Raw genomic sequence first — 27,190 nt, forward strand, 5'->3', positions numbered from 1 at the left:
CCACCAACCCAAGAGCACGTTTTACTCAAAGCAGAGATACCCGAGGTAGCTAGAAACAGGGAGAAGTACAATTCCATGAGCTAACACAGTCACACTGCTTGTTGGGCCCAGTGCCTCAGAGTGCAGAGGGAACAACTCAATGTGGAATTTTTTTGTGATGCTGCCCTCAGAGCCTGGTGCACCTGGGAACTGTGGATGCGTTTCTCTAGAATCACACACTGTATTCAGAGCTGCAAGAATTTTCTTCCTCACCCTAGTTCCCCGGCTCATCAAGTTTCCTCCTTGAGGCCCCTTCGTTCCCAAGACTCACCAGTCCTACTGCCAGGCTGCCACTGTCACTTGATCACTTGTCACTAGTAGTTCCTGCCTTTGTCTTCCAGCTGCCCAGCTCCCAGGAAGAAGCCCCTATCTCTCCCCCTGCCATGCTGAGTGCTGCACAGGCCACTGAGCTGCCATGCACCATGCTGCGTTTGCTCATTCGCTGCATGCCCACAGCAGTAACCCAAGCTACTAGCAGGAAAAAAAGTCAATTTTTTCTACTGTAGCTGTGCATGTTAACTGAGCTCCAGCTCTTGACTGTTAAATCTGAAGAGTCAGCAACCAGAAAAATGGGTAACCAGCAGTAAGGTCAGGAAAAGAGATTCTCTGGAGGCAGCCCCAATGGAGCTGCTCCACATTATGTGCATTGGAGTGCATTACTTACATGTGAGATGCCAGTCTGGTGAGAGACTGTCTCCCGCTGCCCCCAACACCCAGGAGAAGAGCATTCCCTGGAGCCTGCCGCAGGATCCGGCTGATTCGGCAGATATGCTGTATCGCATCCATGAAAAGCACAAGCTTCAGCTCTGGGGTGTTGATTTGATTGTACTCCTCCAGGTAATCCTCAATGACAACCTTCAGCTGTGGGCAGAAATGGCCAATTGTGACTACCAGGTAAAAGCAAACGTGAGGGTGTGCGTGGTTGTCTGTAAGCACAGCCGGACCCCTGGGAGGGCAGAGCCTGGTGCTCAGCAGGGGCTGGGAGCAGCTGCCTCTCTCTGCTGCTCCCTGGGAGCTGCTTGTGGGGAGGTGGTGGTTCTCTTTGCTCCATGCTCCTATAGGAATTGCCATTGGACTGGGCTGAATTTAGCTAGTGATGGTGGTGGCAGCTGCTAAATGGTGACCTTAAACTGACTCAGGCAAGTGACTATGGTCTGCTGTTCCCAACAGTGCTGTTTCCCTGGAGAAACAGCAGTTCAAATAAAATAGCTTGTGGCTGCCCAACTCATGCTGTTCCAGGGTCTCCCTCTGGGAGAGCTTCCTCACTCTACAGCTGACCACTGCCTGCTGCTGCATCCTGTGGCTAGGATTCTGGATGGAATGGGCAGGTGCTGGAAGAAAAACCCGCTGGCTTTAGATGACTAGAGAAGCGCGCTTTTCTCCTCGTCCACCCACAGCACAGAATAGCTGCAGCAGCAGTCTCTCTTGGCCTTTCCAGAGCTCTCTTCAACAGCACCCTCAGGCCAGAGCAAAAGATGAAGCATGAATACATCTGGGATTTGGTCCCACCCCCCTCAGCAATCTCCCTGTGAAACTGGGCAAGCAAAACCAGCTGGAATTCATAGTGTTGAGATTCCTGCCTAGATGCCAAAGTCCTGTGTGCGTCAGTGGACTGTGCAGCAGCTTGGTAAGTCTGGCTGTCGCAGCTGTGCTCATCTAGGTGGGGGACAGGCCTACCTACTTTGCAAAGAGATTGGAAAGCTCAGTTAATTACCAGTCCTTGCCACACAGCTATCACAAGAGGAGAGATGATCACAAGAGGAGAGACGACAGGATAATCATCTGTTTCTGATAACGAGTGCAAAAAGTACTGCTCATTGCCTTTGCTTAATTATCACTACCAAAGTACTTGCAGTATCTTCTCCAACAGAGAATCTGGCAGTAACATTAATTACTTATAAAGGTCAATTGTGAAGTCTTTAATGGCAAAAGTAGTATTGTTTGGGGGTAATGTGCCATTTCTTTCCAGCAAATTTCACTTTCCAGTCCCAAGTGCAGCTCATTTGGGAGATGTGGCATAGCAGGCTGCCCCCAGGATGGCATTGCAGAGAGAGTTTGTTCCACCTCAACTTCCCATCGCACCAAATGCAGCCACTATCCATATCTGGGGTAGGATTTTACATGAGAGCCCTGGGAGGGTTTGTGATTCTAGACACCTTCAATTCAAGCACCCCCATGGTTACTATTAAATGTTTTCTTTTGTTTGCAGAAGACTTGGAAGATGTGAACATAGTTCACATCATGATGATTCCTAGGGCCCTTACCTTTTCCTGGCTGTTGATTGGTTGGTACAGTTTGATATTAGCACCCGGCTCCATGAAGTCCCCAAACAGAACTGGCTGTGAGGGTATGACCTCCTCAAAAGTGGTGCCTAACTCCTCCATCATATTCTTCATCAGGTTGTCAAACCAGGTCCGGTCCTCCTTGCTGACCAGGCGATCACAGAAGACCCGGCAGCTCTCGTGGTACCACAGTCTCAGCAGGGCCACTTTGTCCTGGCAGGAAATCCCAGCAAAATACCCCCATGAGAGAGGCAGAGAAGTATTAAGAGCCTTGCTGTCAGGAAAGCTGGTTCCTGCCCAGCATGTGGCCAGCTCCACTCCTGCTAGAAGGCAGCTGGAGTGGAGAAAGAACTGGGTGGAGGAAGCTGCATTCCCTTCTCCTCAAAAACAACTCTTGTCAAAACAGCTGCTTTGCAGAGAGCTCATTACAGCTTCAGCTAATCCCCCCTTTATTTGTCCATATGTCAGGCTTTCTTTGAGAGATTTAAATTTCGTGGTGTTTGTCCTTATCTTTACCCCAGTTTAATTTAATTTTTACTGTTTTCAGAAGTTCTTGTGTTTGTTGGTGTATTTAGATGTAGCACAGAACCAGGGTCCCAAGTATTTCCTGTGATAAATCAATCCCTACTGGCTAGGCTGGTGCCAGAGCAAGGTCCTCAGGAGCGCTGAAGGGGCAGAAGCCTCCATTGCTACAAGCTGGTAACAGGACAACACCTCTGCCCCTGCATGGTCCCCGACGGCTCCATCCAGCCCTGAACGGCCAGGCTGCGCTGTACTGACTCCCTGTGGCCACTCACCTGCCTCCACACCAAGGAAGGACTGGGGTGGCAGGGGGACTCTGTTTACTACTGGTACTAGGCAGTATAGCCAAAGGGAAGGTCACCACCTTCATTGAACAGTGCCAAAGTGCCGCTTCAATAAGAAATTGAGGCCTGTTTGCAGGCCTGTCAACAAGACCTGAACTGGAACATTTCAGGTCTTCTCCTGGGTGGCACGGCTGTGCTGATGGGAGGACTCACCTCGATCTTGCTGGGCTCAGCCATGAGCATGCCCTGGAACACCTTGGAGAGGTCTCTCAGGTTGAAGGTGTAATGTGACTTCGCTGGTGTGGGCAGCAGCTCAGATGTGATGGTCAAATACACACAGATAGTGGCGTCAACCAAGGGCTCATTCAAGTCTTTGACTGCAAGTGCTCCTGCTGTAGAGACAGAGGAAGGTGGAGAACGATGCTGAGGTGGCAGCTCTGGGTTGAGAACGTCTTAGCAGTGCAAAAGGGTGGCACTGAGTGGCAGAGGTGTTGCTAGGATGTCCTGGTTCTGGTGGGGATAGGAGCTGTAATGGGACACAGCTGAGTCGGCCATGCTCAGTATACAGCCAGGGCAGCTGGGTTGGGGGGCAGGAATTGCCACTTGGGAGCCAGCTGGGGCTTTCCTGGGTGCCAGTCAGTGAGCAGTGATACATTAACTGTTTCATATATTCCTCTATCAGTATTATTGTTGTTGTATTCCTCTTTCCCTTGCTGTTCTCTTAAATTGCCTTTATCTCAACCCATACAGCTTTGCCTCTTTCTTCCAATTTTCGCCCCATCACACCACTTGGGGGGGGAGTGAGTGAAAGACCACATGATTCTTTGTTACCACGACACAGGACTTGGCCAGGAACACACTTTTCTTCTGCTTTCTTATGCAGAGACTCTTTGGGGACCTGACCAAGCACCTGCTCACTCCAGTGGACAGTTTGCCAATGAGTTTCCCAACCAAAGGGAACTGGATTTGGGGAGGGAAGAATGCATTACAACAATTCTGTGGTGTTAAGAGTTCATGCACCCCAGGCAGAGAGGAGAGACTGCCAGACAGGTAATTGGCGGCTACCTGACATACTCGCAGACAGGTTTTCCTTCTCCCTCCTTGTACTCAGTGGAGTCTCAGCTACTTTTAAGCTAGGAGGTTCGAGTGCCCTCTTAGCTAAACCGCCTTGCAATTCACTGAGCTCAGCAAACGCAAAGCCACTGAGGAATAACTTCTTATGCAATAGTCTGACAAGATTCAAACACAGCTGCCAGTTTTATAGCATAAAATACTTTCTTTTTCAGTCCCAACCAAGTTCATTACTAACACTCCTGGGGAAGTAGAGCCCTGTGACATCCAAGCATTTTGCACTTTTTTGCATTATTTCCAAAATTCGTTACTTTCTTTCTAAATCACAGGTAGATGCTTCAGTGTGCCCCTGAGCTCAGTCAGGTACTGATGCTTGTGAATATTGCAAGCACTCAGAAGAAAGCTCTGCTTTGCTTTTCTCATAGCCTTCTCACTCCTTCCTACTGGCAGATTTGCAGATGAGGGCACATTTGCAAAGATGATCCTAAATTCCCACCCTGTCAAATATAAGAGGACTCATTTAACTCCAAATGAACCCTTTTTTCTGGGTGGCTGTAGCACCACGCTTAGATCCTCCCTGCTCAGCTGTCCACAGGCTGCAGCAGATGGAGAGTAACAGAAGGCTCTGCTTCCACAGAAGGCTGTTGTCTGGGCAAGTGTCTGTCTGCTGAAAGCACAGGTAAGCTACGCCATGCTGTGCCCATCAGCTTGTTCTGTTCACAGTCTCTCTCTGTCTCTCATCTTTCTGCTCTTACTTACGCACTGGATCTCTGTAACTTCTTTCTCCGAGAAGTCCATCTAGAAAAAGACAGAAAACCTGAGCTGCGACTTTACTTGCTGAGGTAAAGGATAACTGCATCATCTATCACAAACAAAATCCTCTTCGAAAGGCCTAGGCTATGGGATACCTTAAGAAGAGTATGTGAGAAACAAAGTTGAAGTTTGCTGATTTACACCAGCAGAGTTTGGCCCTAAAACTAAACAGTGTATGAGCTCTCTGTTTGCTAAGATTCAAACAACACTTTCCCAAAAGCATCTTCAAACAACTAATACAAGTTCCAGTTTCCAACACTTCGATCAGATATTCCTCCCCTTTCTACCTCCATTATCATTGAGTTCACCAGCAACAGGAGGAGAAGGTGGCAGTTGTCTGCAGAACTTACCCATCCAGCTGCCAAGGATGGTGGAGAAGATAGCCTTCTTGCTGCTCTCCTCCATCTCCGTGAAGGAAAGGTAGTTGAAATGGCGGGTGAGGCGTGGAGTGACAGCGTTTCTTCCCCCTCCAGGAGGTCCCATGGCACCGACGAAATTAATATCCACCAGCTTCTTAAAGGTGCCTTGAAGAGTGAAAAATCGGGAATGAATGCTAGGTTGTAGCTAAAAACCCTCGCCACAAGTCTCCACAGGAGGTATGCATATCTATCAACAGGCCAACTTTTGCCAGGAGTACTGGGCAAAGGACCTGGGTCATACCGATCTGCTTCCTGTCGTACCAGCCCTGGTGGTCCATCCATTGCCGCAGCAGCTCGATAGGTGGCTGAGCACCGTATGTCTCCAGCATGGGCATGTTCAAATCATCAATAAAAAATATGAAGTACCGTCCAACCGGAGGCCCGAACACACCCTTCCGCCTGTAAGGACACAGGACAACTATTGCAAAGGAACTCCTGACTCGATCCGAAAGCAGTTTTTTCTCCAGAGGTTTCCTGGGTTAGCAGTTTCAGCTATCCTTACACTTACACTCCATACACCTTTATATGGGCCTTTGCATGGAAAAGATCTGGAGCAATGTTTGAGGCACCAACTTCTTCTCAAACACAAGTGAAATTTTGTCTACTTATGCACAATGTCAATGAATAAATGGGTGCAAATAAAAGCAAAGCTTGAGCCCGTGAATCTGTTAGAAACTTCAAACCTGTGGCTGACCAGGGAGGCAAAAGGGAAGCTGTTAACCCTGGGGAGTGGGATTGGGGATCAGCAGTCACCTTTTCTGCCCTCATCAGTTTCTATTACAATCCCGCACCTGGGTTTGCAAACACCCATGCTGTGAAACATAGTATGTTTGGAATAACTAGAACTGGAGCAACTCTTACAGACCCTCACTAATCTTTCTCACTTTCTTGCTGTTGTATCAAGTTATTACTGGCTCTCACAATCCCAGCTCAGGTTTGCTGTGTGTCCTATTTGTTATCCGCAGCTGTACATGCTTGGGGCCCTTTCAGGTCTTGGGATGAAACTAAATGGCCAAGTTGATGGAAACATTGAGCTTAGGGATGCTGCCTTTGTGAACATAGAAACGAAACTTGCCTCTTATCCAGTTTGCTGTCAATGAGATCCTGGGTTTGGTTAGCAGACGTGCGTGCCGAAAACATTAGGAAGTGGGTGATGTATCTGGGAGGCAATTTCTTCAAAAGCTTGTCTGTAATTGTGAGAGTCTTCCCGCTGCCCGTGGGACCAATGCAGAGAACCTAGAAGCACAATCAGGAATGCAACATAACCATAGGCGTGCAGTCTGTGTTTCCCAGCTTTCTGACGTTTGCTGGAGGAAATGCAGGTTACTGCTCACTTAGGCATTCAAAGGCTGGGAGAGGACAGAAGGGTCGCTTCTTCAGTAAGGACAGCTGTTCAATAGATCTCTTGGTGTGGAAAGAATCCAACCAGAGAAGTATGAAATGGAACCATAGGAAAGAGGTAAAGAGGGATGGCGATGGGCTATCTAGCAATTGCTGTTCAATTTGGTTGAAAAAGAGTGTTGATATTCTTTGGGGTACTGTGTGGTGCCTGGGGACTGAACGGAGAACTCTTGTTGAGCAAAGAACTACAAATCCATGAGAGCGGGAAATAATTTCAAAGTATCAGGTAGCTGTTAGGTTCTGACTGCACTGGGAGAGGAAAACGTGCCCCTCTTGATGAGAAGAAGTTTGAATCAAAAAAGCAAAGACAAGGCTGAGCACGTACTGGCTTACGGTTGGTGAGCAACAGCTCCAGCAGATGGGCCATTCGGACTGTATTCATTGTGGGCACAATAATGTCACAGTAGTTGGTATCAGGAACCATGGTGAACTTTGCTGAAGAGTCCAGCCACTTCTCCCAGCACACCTGAAAGGTATGGCTGTGTTTAGAGAGGGCAGTTGCATCTATCCCCTGCAGGAATAGGAAAACTATTGCTGCTGTGTTTTCCCTGTCACAGACCCGCTGTGGCCTTCCCACAGAAACGATGCTGGCAGCTTCTACCAAGCAGCTGATGCTCATGTAGGGCTCTTTTCTTTGCTTTGATTTCAGGAAGGGGATGCATTTTTCCTCATTTTTCCTCATTTTTTTTTCCCTTTTTTTTTTTTTTTTTTTCCTCGTTTCAGCCTAGGGGCTGGTGACTGTCAGTCAGATGGGCCTTCTATGCCCTACTGTCTCCTGTGGAAAACATGGCATATTTGTCTGCCTTGCTCTTCCCTCCAGACTGTGCTGCACACAGCTCTTCTTTCTAACACAGAGAGACCTTTCCATCCGAGCTTCTCCCTGTCCTCCAGCAGTCACACTCGTAGAGCCCTCTCACTTTCCTGAGCACTGGCAGAGGCACTTAGGTCTGAACTGACCAGCTCTTGGCTCAGATTCAAAAGATCTGCTTCACACCCCTGAGGGCAAGAAACTGCCTTCTTCCTTTAATGAAAAGCTTCATTTCACTTTAAACGTTCTCACTTGGTTCCTATAGGCCTTTCTTATTTGCCCTTGATGAGAAAATCCTACCAAATCTGGCAGGACTGTATTGTTTCCTGGTCCCTCACCCCAAATTTCCCAGCCTGGAGTAGAAAGTGAAATATTTTACCTCCTTAACGACCTCCTCATCCAGATCATCTTCAGCACTGCTAAGCCCAGCATCGTACAGTTTATAGTCATAAACTAGCCCTTCTTCTGGGAAAAGTAACTGGATCTGTGGGAATAAAGCTGGGGTAAACTTGCGGGCCACTCAGCTGAATATAGAGGAGGATCTGCACTGCTGCAAGGAAGACTTTACTAATGGGATGCTGCCCAGACCAGGGGGGTCAGGTGTCTCTCCCAGATCTTCCAGCTCCAGGGGATCCTTGAAGTTTGAGGCAGGTATGGTACACGAGATCCCAAGAGGAAGCCCATCCAAAGCCTCCAGGCTTTCAAGAAGCTCTGAACCCCATTCCTCATTACCCATTCCCTCTCTAATGATTTGCTTTTCCTTTACTCACCTTTTCCTTTTCCATCTTCTCCCTGAGCCATGAGCTGAAGGCCATGCGACCTTGGGAATCTCCAGTAGCTCCCACACTCCAGATCAAGGCAAATATAAACCAGGGCTCAATCAGCTCTCCGATACGAGCTGCCTTTTCCTGGGGAATACTCTTAATTCCCTGAGAACCACAGAAGACTAGAAGTAAAATTCTCAGGCATGGTTAAGGTACACAAAACCCAGACTCTTCTTAATGGCCTCATAATTCTATTCAGCTTGTATGTAGCTTTTTCTAGATAGTTTTTCACAGGCCTTGTTAATATATTCTGGGGATTAAAACTTGCCGTTTCACTGGTGTACTTGAGAGACTCCCCTTGCTGAACTAATGTCACTCAACAGGAGCTGGGAGAAGAATTTAGTCTTTGTTTTTTAATTTGAAAATTGTCCAGCCTTCTTCAATGCTAATTCTCAAAGGACCTGCAATCTGAAGTGCATTGCTGCTTAGCTCTGATCTCTGCTTTCCACTCATTCCCCAATTCCCTCTGCTATAAATAAAAGCGAACCTCTTCCCTCCATGTCTGCTAGGCATGGAACTTATCTTTTGCTCTTTCAGTGGCCAAAGCATGATCTTTCCAGGTTTACCTGTGCTTTGCAGGATGTTGTATTGCCTTCTGCCACATAGATGAGCTACAGCATGACCTTTCTGCACCAACACTTTGTTCTCTGGTGACTCACCCTCTGTATGGACTTAGTGCCCTTGAGAGTTACAAATACACACAAACTATAGCAGCAAAATCATACCTCAATGGGAATGAAAGGCTGAAACAAACATTCCAAGAGCGTGAAGAGGCTCCTTGTGAGGTTACTGTCCGTTGAGGCAATTATCTCCTTCACAAATCTCCGGACAAAACCGATGGCCTCCTGTAAGGAGAGGCAGGAACAGCTCAGTGTCACCATCCAACACAATTGACTTTGCTTTTACCTTCTGGGGTTCTGGTTTCTCCTTGCCTCCCCCCAGGCTACATTTAGCAGGGAGGGGATGACTGAGAATGCTGCTATTTCCTGCTGTGTCCCGAGTACCACCATTTTGGCTGGAGAGAAAAGTAAGTCAAACCACTTGCTTCAGTCTTAGTCATGAGAAATCTCTGGGCTTGCCTTTTGGTTCTGTGCAACAGTGATGTGCATCTTGTGCCATCACTGCTGTTAAATAGTTTGCTCCCTCCAGACCTTTCCTTTGCAGCTCTGGGTTATTCATTAAAATAGTGGCTCAGGAGAAGAGCAGAAATAACAAGACTTGTTCTTACAACCTTCTCCCTGAAGTAACTCCACTGTAAGCAATGGATGATTTTGTCCAGAAGATAATTTAAAAAGGAAATAAAACAAACTACAATGACCAATAAGACTAAGAAACATCTGTAGGGATCAGTGAATAACCTCTATTAAACCCAGGAAATTCACAGAGCAGTTTATACACTGTTAGTCTGAAGCACTCCCACAATGGCATTTAAATCCAAGCCTTGACAAGTTTGGGCTGGTTGATATTTGAGCTGACAAACTCCAAGCCACAGAAGGGCTGAAATAACATGGTAGCTCACCTTGAGGAATCTCCTGAAGAGAGATGCTAGCTGCTGTGAGAAGGGCTGCATGATGCCTGGGATGTTTTGCAGCCAGCACTCGATGAAGGGCTCCAGCCCCAAGATGCTGGGTTCCAGGTAAACCATGCCACAGCGGGAGACTGTGGCAGGGGAAGCAACTGCCAGATCCTGGACTTCAAACATCATGGTCATGCTCTGGAAAATGCAAAAGAAGAGAAAGAAGGATAAGGACTTGATCACTTCTGATATGCCTTTCAGAATAATTTGGTGAAGCTGAAATATTTCCCTTTGCTGCAGGAGCCCTCCTCTTCTGCTGCTCGTGCAGCACGGCAGAGGTCTGGCCAACACAGGCCTGCTACTGAGACAGCAATTTCCATACAAGTCCATGACAGACATCAAGTAGGAAGTAAAAGGCAAGTTTGTTCCAAGGGGGAGGGAGAAAAACAGACAACAGGCAGCAAAAGCAGGAGGGATGAGTTACCTCTGTCAGCTTGATGATTTCCCCTGAGCTGAGACACAGCTTCTTATTGTCATCTAGCACCGTGTTCATGTTCTCAATCCACAAAGCATCAACTGGGCCATCAAACATGTACCACTTCTTGATGGTGTCAGTGTCCGCAGCTCCCCGACGGATGAGTGAGGAAAGGATCCCATCTGTCCTGAAAAGTGGGAGGAAGGCAGGGCTTGGCTCATTCTGGTTTTGCTGAAAGAAATGGCAGAGCTCCCACCACATAAGGCAACAGATCTTACCCTGGTTCATGTGCCCAAGGATACCTGTGCCTCACTTGTCGATGAGCACTGAGACATACATCTCAGCCAGAGCAGCACCACGAAACAATTTCTTTGGGCATTAAGATCTGGACTTTATGTTATCTAACTATAAAATGCCAAGCTTCCCTTTAACCTCTCTGTCCTCAGTGAAAAACAAAGAGGCCTTGCTAGCATCCAGTTCAAGTCATAGGCAGGTTATCTGCTCTCTGGAGGTGCCTCTTTTTCTCCATCGAGCATAAAGGGAGACTCAAGACAGCTACTCTGCTCATTCAGATGCTTCAGTTGGGTAACTATAGGTTAGGAGGATGAATCCAGGCTAAAGAGCATGACTCTACCATCTTTATAATTGGAGTTCCCCATCCTCAGCTCTCTGTGAACCCAGGTGGTGCTGGAGCTGGTGAACAGAACAGACACACAAAGAATGGTAGCTGTTGACAGCAAGAACTTAATCTGTGCATGGAAACCTGGAGCGCAATTTCTGTTCAGGCCCTGGACTCTACTCCCATTATTAAATAATTATGTGTTATTTTAATAGTGCTAGTGAATTCCAGGGTATTGTTACTGAGATCAAGGGAAAACAGTCTGCTCTAAAGCTCAGCTGATTAAAACAGATGGATTTGTCTGTAAATACATTTTACATGGCTGCTGTATTTTTCTTTTTGTCATGTTGACGTGTCTGTGTGCTGCCCTTGGGTAGAGTCACATCATAAATAAACTGTCAAGCTTAACTGGAACATCCTATAAAATGTCCTTCAGTAAAGATGCACCAGAGCCCAGGTTGGGAAGCTCTGGGTCTCAGCATCACTAATGTTTCCTTGCCTGCACTTTTCCTAGAGGCTGTTAACGTTTATTTAGTTTCCCTGGTTTTACAGAACACGGTCTTTAGCTTTGCCCCTAAGCAAGCGGTGGGTGACAGGGGCGAAGGGAAATTCACGCTGCTTCTCACACCTTAGCTTCTGAATAGTGAGCTGCAAAGTCAACCTCAGGTCACATATGGAAACACAAGCAGTAGGACCTGGCTGTCAAGAGGGCAAATGGGCTATTGGTTCTCGCTTCCACACCACGTAAGCAAGCAGGAGCCCTGGTAATGGGAAAGAAATGCCCCTTTATGCCTGAAAGTCATCCCTCATCATTCAAGGCCACCAGTGTATTTATACAGAACAATTCAAGTGCGCAGCACAGAGATCACTTTTCTTTAGAAGCAAAGCAAATGTTTTTAAGCTGCTGTATCTTAGAGCAGGGGCATGTGCTCCAAAGCAATTGAATTATTCCTTGTTACACAGTTAATGCTGCCAGCTGAGCTGCAGTAACTGTCTGGGCATGTGCTGGCAGCCGGGCCAAGCACACAATAAAAGATGTCAGCTTAAATCGCCGTGACTGGCTATTGTAGCTTGGTGAGGATAAGGACTTGATCGCTTCTGGTTTTATGCCACTACTTTAAATAGTTCTCAGCCTTGAAGAGAAGACGCTCAAGACCAGAACAAAAACATTTCCCATCTGGAAGGAAGGAAAGCAGGTTTTGTACTTTACCACTCATGCGTTAGCAAGTTGAACTCTCCATAAAGCTGGCCCATTGTGATGGATTTGGGATTCAGAACAAAGTAGCTGACTGCTTCGTAATTCCCACCACTGGCTGCAGGCTGACCTTTCAATGACGTCATTGCAGCTGCCAGGACTTCATAACTCTGCAAAAGCAGGAGAGCAAGAGAGATAACTGCCATGGCTCCATCATGACAAAGCCACTTGCTCTCACAGCAACTGCATTCAAAAGGCAGCAAGAAAGGAGGTGGAGTGAAAGATAATATCATAGTAAGGAGATGCCTGTCTGTACTGACAGAAATAAAGCATTCCAGGTGCAGGCGGAGGAAGTTAGATCGCCTGTGCAAGAGGCCTGAAGCATCTTGAGATGTCAAAGTACGTCTCAGCCTTAGAAATCTGCAGCAGAGCTAATAAACTTCAGTCTAATCTCTCAACTCGAAAGACTGAGCTTCTAATATACTTCCCCATGGCTATAAATCAATACTAAAAGGCAGCATCTTGGTCCCCTCACTTCTACGTGAGAGAAACTGAAAATGCCAGAGCGCGAGTCTTCTGTGAAGCTTAACGCTCTGCATCACTAGGCGGGTGATGGTTTGCTGGGGCCAGCTCAGTGTCTCAACCATACCTTTGTCTTCCCAGAGCCCGTTGGCCCCACTAGCATCAGGCCATGACGAACCACAGTCGTTTCATAGAGCTGGATGCACTTAGTCACAAAACCTGTAGAGGAAGATGATGCAGAGTGGGTCTGGGAGCAGCTGTCTCTTTCCCAGGGCAGAGCACCGGACTAAAAGCCCAGGCCTAGAGGGAGCTCGTGGAGAGCCTTTCCCTCCCCTCACCATCAACATCCTTCAGATTCCCGTTGATGCAGGATTTGCGAATGGCTTCTTCCAGGATGCCATAATCAACAGGCTTTTCTCTGATCTTGGGAAATAAATCTGAGACAATACCACTGAAGAGCTTGAGGTCATCCTGCAGGAATTTGGGTACGTTGGCATCCCTGATAGCCCGCAGGCAGATCAGCTCCTGCAAAGATTTAAGAACTCAGAACTTCAAAGATCCTGCCTCTTATGTGGCTGCAGAAAAGGCCACATAAGTCTATGACAGTGTGAAGTATAAGTACATTTACCTCATTCATAGTAGGATTCTCTCTTTTGAGGTTGCCAGCTGTTGAGATGACAGTCTTCACAGCTCTCATCCCAAAGTCATAGTGGTCCTGGAAAAGGCATAGAGGAAACAATGTCATCAGATACAGGAACATCACCTAGAAAAGACTGAACCTATGCAGGCACTCAGCAGGTAAGAAAAAAAAGAAAAAAGAGAAGAGAGAGTTATGCCTCCAGAACAACTGCTCCTTCATCCAAGTCTGCTCTCAGGATCCTTCAAACAACTAACCAGTCCTCAGCTGTACAGGCTATGGGTGAGGAAGACGAGAATAACCGGATGATGAAAAATCCTAGATGGAGGGAGAAGTAGGCAGGGCTGCTTGGCTCAACTCTCCTGCCATTGTAATTCTAACTAGGACTAAAGGTGAATGTAAGCTCAGCTACAGGAGGAGAAATGACAATTAGAAAGGAGGGGCGTTGATGAAGAATGGATATTGTGACCTTTTTGTGATATGTTATCACAAGGCACCAAGAGAACCATTCAGATACTTTGTGCCTAGGCTGAGAAAACCTCACATTTAAAAAACACTCATGGATATTAAGACATCTACCTGGGTGCTGAGCTGCTCTGACAATAGTTTGAATGTTGTGGTGATCTTCTTTGCAAGGATTTTGGCTTCATTAAACCCAAAGGAATAGAGCGAGATCTCAGCAATCATGGAGTAATCTGGGACCATCATAGCCACAGGACGAAAGAGAGCCTGAAACATACAGTTCCAACACAAGATCAAAACACTGTTTGTTTCTTGCTTTTTCCAGCAAACTGAAAAGGCTGAGTATCTATCCCAGACTGTTTAGAGGACACAGCATGAGTGTGCCTCGCATCTGTCAGGGTAGCATCCCTGCAGACTGCAACCAGACACAACATAAGGAGTGTCATTTGCTTACAGATGTGATTCAAATCTCAAAATGATCCTAGAAACTTTCCAAAAGCATCACATCCTAATCCTTGTCATGGACACACTGCTGGTCTGGGTAGCATCCAGCACCCATACGCCCCTCTTCTTTCCGTCTATGCAGTCTGCTCTCCTCACCTTCAGGTTATCGGGGAGTTCAGTACGCCCAGCATACCCTGGGTTCATTGTGATGAAGACTGCACAGGATGGGACCAGTGGGATCTCTGTGCCTTCAAACATGAAGCGATCCACCTAGAAAATTAAGAATACGATCATCCTCAAAGAACAGAGCCTGACCTGCAAATTAAATAATGTAGCAGAATCTTCCAAGAGGATAACAATGGCTTTCAGTAGTTAAAATTATCAAGCACGGACACATACAGCTGCCCACAACTGTAGTGACTCAATCTGGTCCCACTGCAGGAATCCAGTATTACCAGCAATATTTTTCCTTGTTTAAGAAACTGGGCTTAGAGATTTACTGATAGGATAAATTTTTTTTTTGGCTCTTGAACAGAATTCTACCCCTCCAGCTGTAAACAAACATCTTTCCATTTATTCTGCAGTAGAGTTTGGACCTGAATTAATTTGTGGCAGAGAGGGCAAAGAGAAACCTAAATCCTTTTTAAAGCCGTGTAAGTAGTAATTTCAGATGGGGGATAAAGTAATGCAGAAGAATTCACAGAGTGCAAGTTTCTAATTCCAAGCCAAAGTCAAGGAGATTCAGGTCTTAACCCCTCTGAGCCTACAGAGTACAAAGCAGAGCATCTAGACTGGCTGACAGCTGAGTCTCCATGTAAAGCCAACAACTCACTTTACATTGCAACTCTGTGTGTGCATGAGTATGCATTTTTCTGCACATATTGGGTTTTGTGAACGAACAAAAGCTTGGATAACACATTTAGACAAATGTGGTGCCAAACAACTCATGGCAGAACACTGGCTGCATTTATCACAGCTCCAATTTGTATCAGCTCAGTGGATCTGTATCGGGGCATCTCTCACACCAAAGTCTGCTGGCACCGCAGCTCAAGCTGAGAAGTACTTCAGCCTGTGAGAGTGTGGGCAGCTGTGGCAGCACAGACTAGGATGAAGTTACAAAACCTACCCAGGATGCTGACTATGTAATGGCCTGATATGACGTGCCGCAGCTAGGGCATTACTCCTCCCTCTCCAAGCTCAAGTATATCTGTCTGAGTTGCCTCTGAGCAGTGAAGCTGGTCCTCCATGAAGATGCATGCAAAGACAAGGGCTTGCCTAGACTAGCTCAAGTGGAGACTTTTTTGTCTGCCTTTGCAACCACGTGTTAATTACGTACCCTCTGCTGCTGTGCTTTCTGAATGGTTGTGATCTGCTGCGCCACCACAGACAGCACCTCAATATCAATGCGGTTGAATTCATCAAAGCAAGCCCATGCACCAGAGCTGAGAAAGGACGGAAAAGCGAGGAGGGTCAGGAACATCACACAAGAGCAAACTTGCAGTCACAAGTTCAGCTGGATCTAGAAATTATAAATCCAAATACTGGAGAGGCAGCACAGGGAAAAGCAGTGAACCTAAAAGGCGCTTAGCATCCCACAGCAGGTAGTGACACAGTGTACTGATACAGTGGAAGGGGCTGTAGCCCCTCATCCTGAGTACGCACCTCAGGCCATGTGATGAGTCAGAAAGTGCGTGGTCCCTGCAAGACCATGGTAATGTCTGACCCTACAGCCTGAGACAAATTCTGCATGTTACAGATTTGGGCTTGAAAGAGGTGTCACGTTGAATTCCTGTTCTGTACCTGAGCTGTGAGTGTAGCAGATACAATTTAGACATCTCTTAAGTCCATTTTTCAATGCTTAGAAGACTATGTATAAAGCTGGAAGCATGTATATGAGGAAGGTGATCTTCCCACAAGGCATGGTTTAAGAAAGAAGTGAAATTACTTACAAAGAAAACATCTGAGAAAAGAGTATCAGCTTTTGTTGGAGTAACTAATTCAGATTCCCCAGCATGCAACAGACTAATTGGACCAGCTCTGTTTGAAATGTAGAGAAGAGAGAATTGTCTTTGAGAGGATCCCTCAGGGCTTAGAGCAGTCTCTCTCGGCTGCTCAATTTTGGATACACTCAGCAGATTCTCTCCTTCTTAAGATTAAGCAGCTTGTGGGCTGAATCTCAGTCCAATGCGTATGATATTAAAACAAAGGCCAGAGCTGCAAACATTTGCACAGGTTTCTAATAGTGGGTTGGTGCAAAGCATTTTAATTTTGCCTTAAATGAACAGGATCTCTTTTTATAATTTTTTTTATTTTTTTTTTAATTGGCTCAACCGCCCCTCCCTTCTGGCAGGAATTTTATAACTTTGCTCATTCTGGGAACACAGTAACCCACTTACTGTGTGGGTTTTGCTTGCTCTTCTGGGCTGCTATGAAAACTACTCACCAATTCCCAGTGGCCAGCATCCCTGTATCCTACCCACTCCTTGATAATGACACACAGCGTTTCATTGTACCTGGCTAGTCCCTTGAAAAACTTTCCCATTGCCATAAAGTCAAGCTGGTCAGAGCAGTTGAACACTACAGTCTGGATTGCTAGTGCTTTCCCCAGGTCTTTTGTTGTTTCGGTTTTGCCTGTTCCTGCTGGTCCTGCAGGTGCTCCTCCAAATTTCAGGTGCAGAGCTCCTGTAAGCGTCAGATAACACCTACAACAAAGAAGAGACCAGATGATGAAAAGCATTTCTACTACTGATTTCAGTAAGGAAGACGTATGATCTATCCAGCTGGAGACAAGTAGGAATCCATCATTTATTATTCTACAGAACTGCGTAGATATGCAGCACTCTGCAAAGGAGTTAGCTATGTGGCCTTGATTAGTATTCACGTGGGCTGCATGGATAAATCCTTCTGCCACTGGCTACAAACTCACTCTCCAGAAAAAGCACAATTACAAAAGGGTATAACTATTATTGCTGCTGCATATTCTAGAGTATTAGATGCCCCTACCTACTGGTTTGTAGAAGAGCTCCTTAGCTATCAGGTGGGCATTTTATATGAGTCAGAGTACTGAAAGCAATCAGTCTGAGCACTGATCACTAGGAATACAGTAGAACCAATGCCAGCATGTTCCTATTCCCTCGTCTCAAGTAGTCCTTTACTGTACATATGGTTTATACTTACATGTATTAAGCAGGGAGATCAACATGGTCAGATCCCTGGTTTAGTTCCCAATCAGGCTTGTTCATCCAGATAAAAAACTCCCACCACTGACTACCCAGAAAACAATCTCCTTACCTGTCAGTGAGGGGCGTGATAACCAAACGGCCACTGTTCCCTAGATATTCATAGCCATAGATAAATTCGGCATTGACAGCTCTGATGTACAGGTCCCCCTGTGTCCAGTAGTACCTAATGATGAGGCAACATGACATCAGAAAGATAAACACTGGCTGGCAGCCAATACAGCAGCTCATAAGACTACAGCCTGCAGGTTTGGAGACCTGCATATCATGGGATTTCCCTCTCGAGAGAAGAAAGGATAAGGTAACATAACAGGGTGGACAGGAGTTCTCACAGGACCTGGAATTAGGTGTTATATGAAGCATCACACTCCTCCTTGGGCAGAAGGCATGCCCTTTGACAGTGAGGCTGTGAAACGCCACAGTATGGCTTAGTCTATATTGCCAAAGTGGATGCCATCAAAACTAGGTCTGTCTCAGATGCCTTAGAACTGCCATCCTTAGCAGACTTCAATTGCACTCCTCATAGGGATGTTAGAGGCAACTCAGGAAAACTGCTTACAGACTATGCAAACTCTGGTTTCCTTTTGTCATGTACATGGCTGATGGGTAAGGAGAACGAAGACTGGCCAGGTGAGGTTCAACAGCTATGCTCTCTACCTGAGCTGGGAGATCCACTCGAAATCATTCATGCTTGTCACATTCTCCTCAATCAGCTTTGCTGCAACATCCTTGGCGTGGACCTCAATCACAATAAGAGCTGACAACACTGCTCGCTGCATCTTAGACAATTTTCCACGGACCAGGGCAACCAAATTGCCCAGCTGGGTAAGGAAAAGAAAGTACTTTGATGCAATCCATATCCCAAAGACCCAGGCTGTACTAACACAATGCAGTCAAACTTATGGCATGCTAAGTCCAGATAACAGGCTGCGTCCAGGCAACTTCTGCCTCTTCGCTTGTCAGAGATCCGAATGACTGCTCAGAAAGCAAACAAACACTGCTCAGGGCTGGCTCAGAGCTGACTTTTACACCATTAACACATTCAGGGGAAAAGAAAGAGTTCAAGCCACCGTGAGGCCCAGAGTTGAGGACACTATATCTCCCAGGTATTAAGTGTGATTAGATGCATGGAACACACATGAAGGATGCAGTTTCACTTTGATTTCTACCGTCCATCACTCGGTTCTCCCTCACCTTTGATTTCTTGGGTGACCCTAGAGAAGGTATCTTTCACCTTCTTTCTGTCTTCAGGTAATGATCATATTATCAGTCCTGTACATTATTTGAGGTTTATGATGACAAATATCCTAATGATTAAGATGATAAAAACCTGTTTTTCTACCTGGTTTTGAGCTGTGCTATGCAGGACTGCGTCTCTGTTTCTCCTACAGTATTGTCCTGGCTATATTTATGAGTTATCTACGGTCTGGTGATTGAAAAGTCTCCATCTGGCAAAACCGCACCCTTACATTAATCTTCATACCTGAGTACACAGCTGTGGGAAAAGCCTGCTGGACAAATCTCCAGCTTCCAGAGCTTCAGACACTTCCTTTGTCCAGAAAATCTGGCAGCCAGCAATGACCACCTGGCCAGGCCATTCCAAGACCCATGTAGTACGTGGAGTCTTAAAAAAGGAAAAAGAAATGTGGTAAGACAATTTTATTTCTAAATTTATTTCTACGTCTCCCTGCTCTGAGATGAACAATTAACAAATAAGAACCAAGTTCTTGTTGAAGAGACTTTCCTTTTTTTCCTCCAGTCGCTGTGAAGAAATCTTCTTCAGGCACAGACTCTCTGGGGACTGGGTACAGCAGGTACCTTCTCTCCACTAAGCCACCTGCAGGTTAGTAACCTGTTACAAGTGGCCAGCAGCAGGTGAAGAACAGGAATCTGAGAGACCCAAAAGAATGTTTCCCCTCCCCTGGTCCGTTATAACCTTCTTAGTTTCAAATTTTCAGACAGAGTAGAAAACAGTAACAGAAATATCTGAGGCCTTTTCTTTTTTCAGCCTTTCTCCCTCCCTAGACCCAAAACAAATAAAAAATTAAATTTTCTACCAGCATAGCTCTTACACAGAAACCAGAGCCAAGATGGATCCCTTGATGCATTGACTGCAACCAATACTTCACACTGCCTCGGTTGCCTTTGCCAGCATACTGTGTGAGACTTGGGAGCTGAAGACGATGAAAGAGGGTAGGATCCTTATAAAGAGGAATACGGAGAAAGGAACAGAAATGGATTCACACAGGGTTGTTCCATGATATTGGGAAGTGTTCTGTGCCCGTTGAGTGAGTGTGCAGGGTTTGCATTCTTCTGGACCATTAGCTACTTGCTCAACTGCGCATTCTGCACTTGATACACACATGCACAGTTGGATTAAAGGTTGTATTTTAAAACTAGTAGAATATCACAAATTCATCAACCCCATCACTGGTGACCTCTATGGCAAGCCTGAAACTAAGACACCAGAGATCTGCCGGTCTGTGATAAAACTCTTACCTCTGGATAAACACCAATTGATCTTTCTATGTTGTCGCGTACAGTGGCCTTCATGGAATTCTCCACTTCCAGCAGCCAGTCCTCCACATTGTCAGTGGGATAGATGGGAAGAAACAGCTTCACTTCTTCTCCTTCAGCAGAGTACATGTGCGTGATCTGTAGGTCCTCCTGGAACAGCAGCTAATGGAAGAAGTGCAATAGAAGATGTGCATGGAGGATTTCCTTTCTATCCCTGCCTTCCTGCCGCTAGGGGAGAGCCAGGCTGCAGTGGTGTATGCTCATTATAAATCTGGTACCAAACTTGGTTGTCAATAGTGATAATAAAGTGTGCGACAGATGTGTAAAACGACCTCTTCAAAAAATGGAGGATGATTGTATGAAAACAAGAGATTCACATCACTGGTTTAACTTGAGTGAAGCAAATCAAATTATAGGTAGAATGAACATTTCTCATTGCCTGTCCAGGATTCAAACCCTTGATTCCTGTTCAATTCTGTAGATTCAAATCATTTCCCTTGAGGTCAGAGTGTCCGGTTTAAGAGTAAAATTTTAACAGCTTCTCCAGTGCCCCAGCATATCACTGAAAGTTCCTGTATTTATTCCAATGGCTTTGCACCAGATTTCCAGTTCAATTTCCTTTCTATTTTCCCAAGCTAATGACTAGGAGATTGGTTTTAGTGTCGGAGTATTGTGGTGGTGCAAGCTGTGGCTAGCCATGGAGTCTGAAGTCTATTAGGAATAATAAAGAGGAAAAATAGCTGGGTTAACCCCAGCTCCTAAGTAGGGATGAAGGCAGAAACTTAATTCAGTTCAGGCTTGTTCACTCCTTGTGCCTCCTGAGGCTGTCAGCACAAGTGGGATTCCATCCTAACCGGGTGCCTGTGAATCTGAGCTATTTCTCTTGGCCTCCACAGTGGGATGGACAGACACCTCCAGAGGGAGCAGGGACACCTCCTCCTAAGATGGGTACCCAAGTCAATTTCTCTAAGTTGCCCTTTGCAGATGTCTATTTTCCCCTCATTGTCTAAAAAGCAATTAAGGGTGCCCAGTTCAAAGGCTGACATGTGGCTTTGAAACGTCTAAAGTGAGGTTGCTTGAATCCCACTCCAGGGCAGGCAGCATGTTGCATGCCTACATACAGTTACAGGTTCCCAGGAGACACATTTCCACACAGCAGAACGTGAACGCTCCTCCAGCTCTCAGCAGGCCTCCAAGTTCCCGTGACACCAGCTTCCCAAAAGTGGGCCAAGCCACCAGGGTGCTCGCTTTGCCTACCTGTGCAATGTTCTCAAAGCATTTGCGGAGGTGAGGTTGTACAGCAGTGGGGTCTTTTGTCTGAGAGAGTATTTCCAGCAGCTCATCGTCTGAAAGGAAGTAGAACCTAGAAAGACAGAGCCAGGCATGAGGGGAGGCTCTCTACTGTAGTATCAGGGGCTAAATCATGGCAAGATGAGGAACAAGCCTGTTTCTAGAGACACTGTTTCTGACTGCTCACTGATCTCTTTGTATTTGTGCAGCAGAGCAGCAGCCACACTCCGGCCACCTACCTTTCCGTACAGAAAGACTTCTTCATCTGCAGAAGTCAGTTATTCCCATGCAAAGTGGGTTTAAATGAGTACCAAAGAACAGAAGTATTCCTTCAGGAATAAGGGAGGGAGTTACATGGAGGTTTTCATTTTACCCCACCCTTTCTAGACAAATCACGAGGCACAGATACACAGCGATGCTACCAGGCTGCCCTTAACTCACATTTGTGTTTGCCTGTTTTCTCCCCATCAGATGGCAGCATTGAAAGGCGCAGCCTTGCTTCTGTTTGCAGTCTCATGACAATATCCTAAGCTTAGATTGTTTTGCGCTTTCTTGGCAGAGCTCACTGGAGTGAGCCTTTCCTTTCATATTTCCTGAACCAGGGAGTGTGATCCAGCCTGCTGAAATTTGGGGTTACCTGGGAAAAGCTCCTCTCTTCGTCTCTAGATATTCGCTCAGCCCTTTCTGCACAAGTTCGAGTAGTTTGTTACATTTCTGCAGGTTCTCTAATAGCGTAGGATCAGGGCACAAAGAAATCACCTATAAACAGAATGGAGAACAGAGGAAGCATCAGTATTCTGAGCATGTGGGAGATAAGGCAGTGGAGATAATTGGGTTGCCCAGTGATGTTACTGATAGGATTTAAGTGACTCATTCACAGGAGTACTTTTCACAGGGATCTGGAGAGGTGTGAGCTTTGTGGCTAAGGAGGGGAAACAGCACTTACGGATGTGACAAACACATTTCTGGGTTCCCCTAAATACCAATAGTTGTAATATGGAATACAATTGGCAATGGAGTCCTGGACTGGAGAAAAGAGGAACACAGAGCACTGCTACCAAGACACAGAAACAGGCAAAAACAATGGCTCCAAACAGTTTAAAAAGTCACTCTTGAGAAGGAACTGAAGGAGTTATTTTATGGATTAGGATTATAGCAGGGCTGATTACAAGAACTGTAGGGGATAGGGAGTCTGTGTGCCGAGGAGAAAGTATCTGGTGGGGTGGACAGCTTGGTGCAAGGCATCACAGGGAATGACTCTGTCTGGTTGGACATCAGAATGAAAGGCCAAGTTCCAAGAGAAGAAACCATGCACATTGCCCTGGGCAAGGTTGTATGGTTTATACAGCACCGCTCATGCCCACACTGTTACAAAAACAATGACTCAAAGGTCATTCTTATGTGAGCACGGCTCCAAAGAATTTGGGATACCTACACCAGCTTTCATCAAGGCACACACCTCAGGATTTTCATTAGCATTCTTCATGATATTCCTCCAATCCCCATCCATGGCCTGGTAGCGCTGGCTTTCCAATGGGAGCTGTCTTTTGATGTCCTCTGACCTAAAGATGGGCTCCAAGTAGAGCCAAGAGCGCTGGCAGTTCAGCCATTCTTCTAGGACATCCTAGTGGGGAGCAAGAAGAACATATCAGGACACCATGCTATGAACCTGTACAACAAAACCATTCAAACTGTGCACCAAAATGGGTTTTAAAGAAAGAAAAAAAGAAATAAAAAAAAAAAGAAGGAGGTGATGCTGCACTTAAACCTTCCACAATTCTAAAATCTACCTGCAGCATCAGGTAAATCTACCTGCAGCATCAAACAATTAACAATTTCCTAGCAATCCCCTTTGCTAACTGCTGTCAGCAAACATCATAATCAACACCCGCTAGTTTAATGGGGGTAGTTTAGAAATATGTGTAACCCAATACTAAAGCTCAAAGGGACTTTGTGGTACTAGAACAAATTTCTGTGGCTAGTGTTTCTGTGTATTAGAGAAGATAGCACAATGTCTGCACACAGTAAGATGGGGATTTTATTTTGTGAAAAGAGCTCTTCTGGGGAAGAAGAATGACAAATAAAATATGCCAGACCCCACAATTCTGTCATATCCTCTCTCCTGCTTGATGTACCTCAGCCCCAGCGCTGCCTGAATAATCCATGGAAAGATCTTCAAACAACACTCTGAATTAAGAGAATGAATGAAAAGCTAAACATTTAAGTTAGACACCAGACAGGAAGCCTGGTTTGTCAGACATTCAAAGGAGCAAGAGAATTAGGTTGGAAGAACATCCTCCTCTTCCATTTTCAGGCGCGGGGGATTGGAAGGTATGGGCAACTGGCGGAACATTGCAAAGCAGCTCAAGTGTTTGACTCCCTTTCAGACCACCTTAGTCACACAGTGCTATCTACCGCCCCCTGAGCACAGGCAGCCACTCGACCTAGCAAGAGGTGGGGTTTTCCAGTAATACAGACAATGGTGTTTGCCATAGTCCATCAGCTAACTCTGATAAGCCACTTCCCAGAAGTGGATTCATGGGCCTTTAGTGACAGGAATGAATGCAATCAAAAGAAAGACAGGGTGAAAACATGGACAACATCACAGCCAAAACCACACAGTAAATAACTAAATTTCCCCATGTCACCTACTGCCTTAGGGCTTAGATTAGCATTTCTGTATCCTCATAAGACAAGGCTGGCACTCTGACAGCCCGTGGGCCAAGCACACCCAGACAGTAAGCACCAATAAACAGAATAAGGCAGTTATGAGTAACAGGTAACAATGCTGCCATGCATCAAACACCAGCATTTACATGGAGTTCTCCAGCTAGGTACTTTTATTGGAATTTTTCTCCTGCAGCAAAATGCTATTTTACTGGCTGAGTCCTGCTGGGTGCTAAGCATTCAGGCTCTGGTCTGATGAAGAAGTGCTGGCACAGTCTGCCAGGTCCTGCTTTAAACAGCAGTCTTCCACGTGCTTTCCTACACGGAGATGTGAATGATTAGCAACGATTTCACAGGGCCTGTAAGAATCTGTAAAGTTCACTTAGTATAATATGAATAGAGACACCAATAGGACTATTCACAACGATGGGAGAATCCTGGCCCCACCAAGAAGTGTTGCAATAGGCAGCAAAAGAGCTGGAATTTCATCATTGCTGCTTGCAGAATAAGGCTTTGAGCTTATCCCCTCTTTTACTAGAGTCAGAGGCTTTGACAGGCCCTCTTCCTCTCTAAAGACTGATATTCTCTTGATAGTTGCCCTCCCAGTTTCCTAGCTGCAAATGCACAGTGTCCATGTTCAAGCATGGCAGCCCAGCCCAGCTGCCTGACTTCATCCCATGTGTGCAGGTAAGAAACCAATACCTGTGTCATCTTCAGCTTATTTTCCCATGCGTTCATCCTTTCCTCAAAGGGTTTCTTAAACGGTGAGAAGGACATGCTCTGAATCATGACAATGTGTTCATCTAGGAGCTGAGAAACTTCATCGGTGTTTTTCAGAATAAAGGTATCTGTGTCTTTGTAAAGCATCACGGTAAATAAAACAGAGTTCCAGTCACTCTCCATCTTGTTGAGAGCCTGGAACAGAGGGACAAGCAATTTAATTTTCAGACACGACCTGTGCAATGGTTATGCCAGCTTCCACAACTCTCTTAACACCCCTCTCTAGCAAGTGACAGATTTTTTCTCTTGGATTGCACTGGCAAGTGCAGCCGTGTACTTAATGCACGAGACACTCGGCAACAGCACAGTTCCTCTGCATTGCCCAGAGACTCAGCACCTCAATGCTGTCCTGAAAGGAACACCGTGAAGGGAAAAAGGGGCAATTTCATCTCCAGGCCCATTTACGCGACTAGATGCACAGAGGCTGCCAGCAAAGTGCCTATTAATGATTATTGTTAACAATGGCTTTGTGAAAGGCATAGCTATCCATTGGGAACTCGCATCAGATTTCAGAGAACAAAAGCTCCCAGAAGGTAATGACTTTCAGTCAAGATCATCTTAGGTCAAATCCAAACTGGTGAACCGAAGCTGAAAACACTATCTAACCTATAAATCTCCAGAGCCAGCAAGTCTTCTCTGTATGTTTACTGTGGTAAAGGATTTGCCACCTCCATTTCCGGTCACGGCTAATCTCCCTGACATACTGTTTGAATGGCAGAATGCAGCCAATCTATTTATTTTAACTTAAACAGTTACTAATCCCACAGCGAGGTGTGAGACCCAACCAGCGGATCAGCATAACCATCAGGCAGCGCTGTTATGCTACAACTGTAAATTCTACACCAGGTGAAATGACTTCTTCTAGTGTGCGAACTCAGTTGCGTGGCCATTGCTCCGCTCTCTAAGGGCAGCAGCCTTTTTACTTGCGCTGCAGAATGTGTCTAACACTCTGGGACAACAGGAACATCACCCACGGCAACGACTGCCTGCTCAACAGAAAGATACTTGAGAAGCAACCAAAGACACAGTGAGTCTCTCTCCTTACATTCTCAATGGCGTATTCCTTGCCAGCTATCTCAGCTACTTTAGTAATGCTCTCGATATGGTCCAGCAGGTTCATGTCCAAGCAGCGACCAACTGACAGATTGGGTTCTAACTTGATATTGATGTGAATATCTTCCGATAGCATCTCCCAGTGCCGGTTTCTCATACCAGGATTGTGCAGCCCTTGAATTAAGGGGACGTATAGTCTGAAGTCTTCAATCTTGCCTCGAAACTCCATTGCCACATCCTGGCAGGCTTTCAGGGAGAAAAACAGAAGAACATCAGTAACAACAGCGCGTGAGGAAGTTGCCGCCTTACGGAACTTCCTAGAAGTCATCTAAAGCCTGATGTGCTTGTAGACACATGGTATGGGATAGGTAAGCAGCAGGAGAGAGCACTGGAAAATGCAGGTTGAAGTAATGACACGAAGACTCTCTCTATGATGCTACTAAGCAAGAATTCAAGCCCATTCTCAGAAACAGAGCTGCCTATTAGCCAAAAGTCTGTTACAGGCAAGTCTATGCTAAGCAGAAGACTGCCTTAGCCTACAGCTCACCAGAAGACGAGAAACAAATAAATTTAATTCCTCAATATGGACTGAAGCACGATGAAGCCCCATCTGCCAACAGATATTTTAGAAGATCCATTCATTGTTCCAAGATCTTCACTTCCTTAATAAGATTGGATTGTGAGTTATCTCACACCCCAGCTCAGGCCATCCTAAATAGAAGATGGACACTATACATAAGAGCTAGAAGCAGGCCAGGATCACAGCCAGCTATGGGAATGGAAGGCATGCAGGAGAGGCCCTGGCGGCCTAGGGTCACACTAGAGTCAAAGGTACTTTTGCCTCATAGGAAGGACAAAATCAAGGAAAGGGCTTTGCTCTCTGGGGACATCCTGGAAGCCCACGGCTCTCCACTGTCCACATCCTGTCTTTTTTCAGCTTGTGCTATTGTGAGTAAAGGAATAGACAGGCAAAGAACGTGGGACTTCTTCATTTCCAAAATCTGGCTACAGCGTGTGTCTCCTTTTATTGCACCCTGTGTGGTCGCTCTCACAGCGAGAATGTGACCACCTCACACTCCCTGCTGGGTGGTATGCAAAGACACGGCAGGCTCAAAGACGACGGATATATTTTACCAGGTGCCAGTGAATATTGCAATGAATATGAGCAGGTATTCTTAGTATTTCTGTTTACCATAATGATTCATAGTTACTCACGCATCCACTCATCACCTCCTCCATTGGGGCTGATTCATGGCATTGTTTAAGTGCGAGTTCAAGTTAAAAAGGATGAATCAAAAATCTCCCACTGCA

The 27,190-nt window shown here is 46.0% G+C and overlaps 1 protein-coding gene across 1 annotated transcript in view; it reads right to left on the reverse strand.

Moving 5' to 3' along the window:
- DNAH1 (dynein axonemal heavy chain 1) overlaps positions 1-27,190 on the reverse strand; it is a 72,686-nt gene that overhangs the window by 24,375 nt on the left and 21,121 nt on the right. The window contains exons 19-48 of the mRNA XM_074602227.1: positions 25,872-26,125; positions 24,749-24,961; positions 22,839-23,003; positions 22,017-22,138; positions 21,347-21,452; positions 20,072-20,251; positions 19,056-19,196; positions 18,230-18,393; positions 17,625-17,738; positions 16,847-17,035; positions 15,670-15,775; positions 14,490-14,603; positions 14,007-14,156; positions 13,419-13,505; positions 13,129-13,315; positions 12,918-13,009; positions 12,284-12,438; positions 10,464-10,641; positions 9,983-10,177; positions 9,189-9,308; positions 8,410-8,568; positions 8,019-8,123; positions 7,157-7,297; positions 6,506-6,666; positions 5,672-5,829; positions 5,362-5,535; positions 4,958-4,996; positions 3,341-3,519; positions 2,304-2,534; positions 704-900 (exon numbers count right to left, since the gene is read on the reverse strand). Coding sequence (XP_074458328.1) covers positions 704-900; positions 2,304-2,534; positions 3,341-3,519; positions 4,958-4,996; positions 5,362-5,535; positions 5,672-5,829; positions 6,506-6,666; positions 7,157-7,297; positions 8,019-8,123; positions 8,410-8,568; positions 9,189-9,308; positions 9,983-10,177; positions 10,464-10,641; positions 12,284-12,438; positions 12,918-13,009; positions 13,129-13,315; positions 13,419-13,505; positions 14,007-14,156; positions 14,490-14,603; positions 15,670-15,775; positions 16,847-17,035; positions 17,625-17,738; positions 18,230-18,393; positions 19,056-19,196; positions 20,072-20,251; positions 21,347-21,452; positions 22,017-22,138; positions 22,839-23,003; positions 24,749-24,961; positions 25,872-26,125 — 4,576 coding nt within the window. The remainder of the gene's footprint in view (positions 1-703; positions 901-2,303; positions 2,535-3,340; positions 3,520-4,957; positions 4,997-5,361; positions 5,536-5,671; positions 5,830-6,505; positions 6,667-7,156; positions 7,298-8,018; positions 8,124-8,409; positions 8,569-9,188; positions 9,309-9,982; positions 10,178-10,463; positions 10,642-12,283; positions 12,439-12,917; positions 13,010-13,128; positions 13,316-13,418; positions 13,506-14,006; positions 14,157-14,489; positions 14,604-15,669; positions 15,776-16,846; positions 17,036-17,624; positions 17,739-18,229; positions 18,394-19,055; positions 19,197-20,071; positions 20,252-21,346; positions 21,453-22,016; positions 22,139-22,838; positions 23,004-24,748; positions 24,962-25,871; positions 26,126-27,190) is intronic.

The sequence above is a fragment of the Larus michahellis genome, chromosome 10 (assembly GCF_964199755.1).
Source record: "Larus michahellis chromosome 10, bLarMic1.1, whole genome shotgun sequence".
Taxonomy (NCBI): Eukaryota; Metazoa; Chordata; class Aves; order Charadriiformes; family Laridae; genus Larus; species Larus michahellis.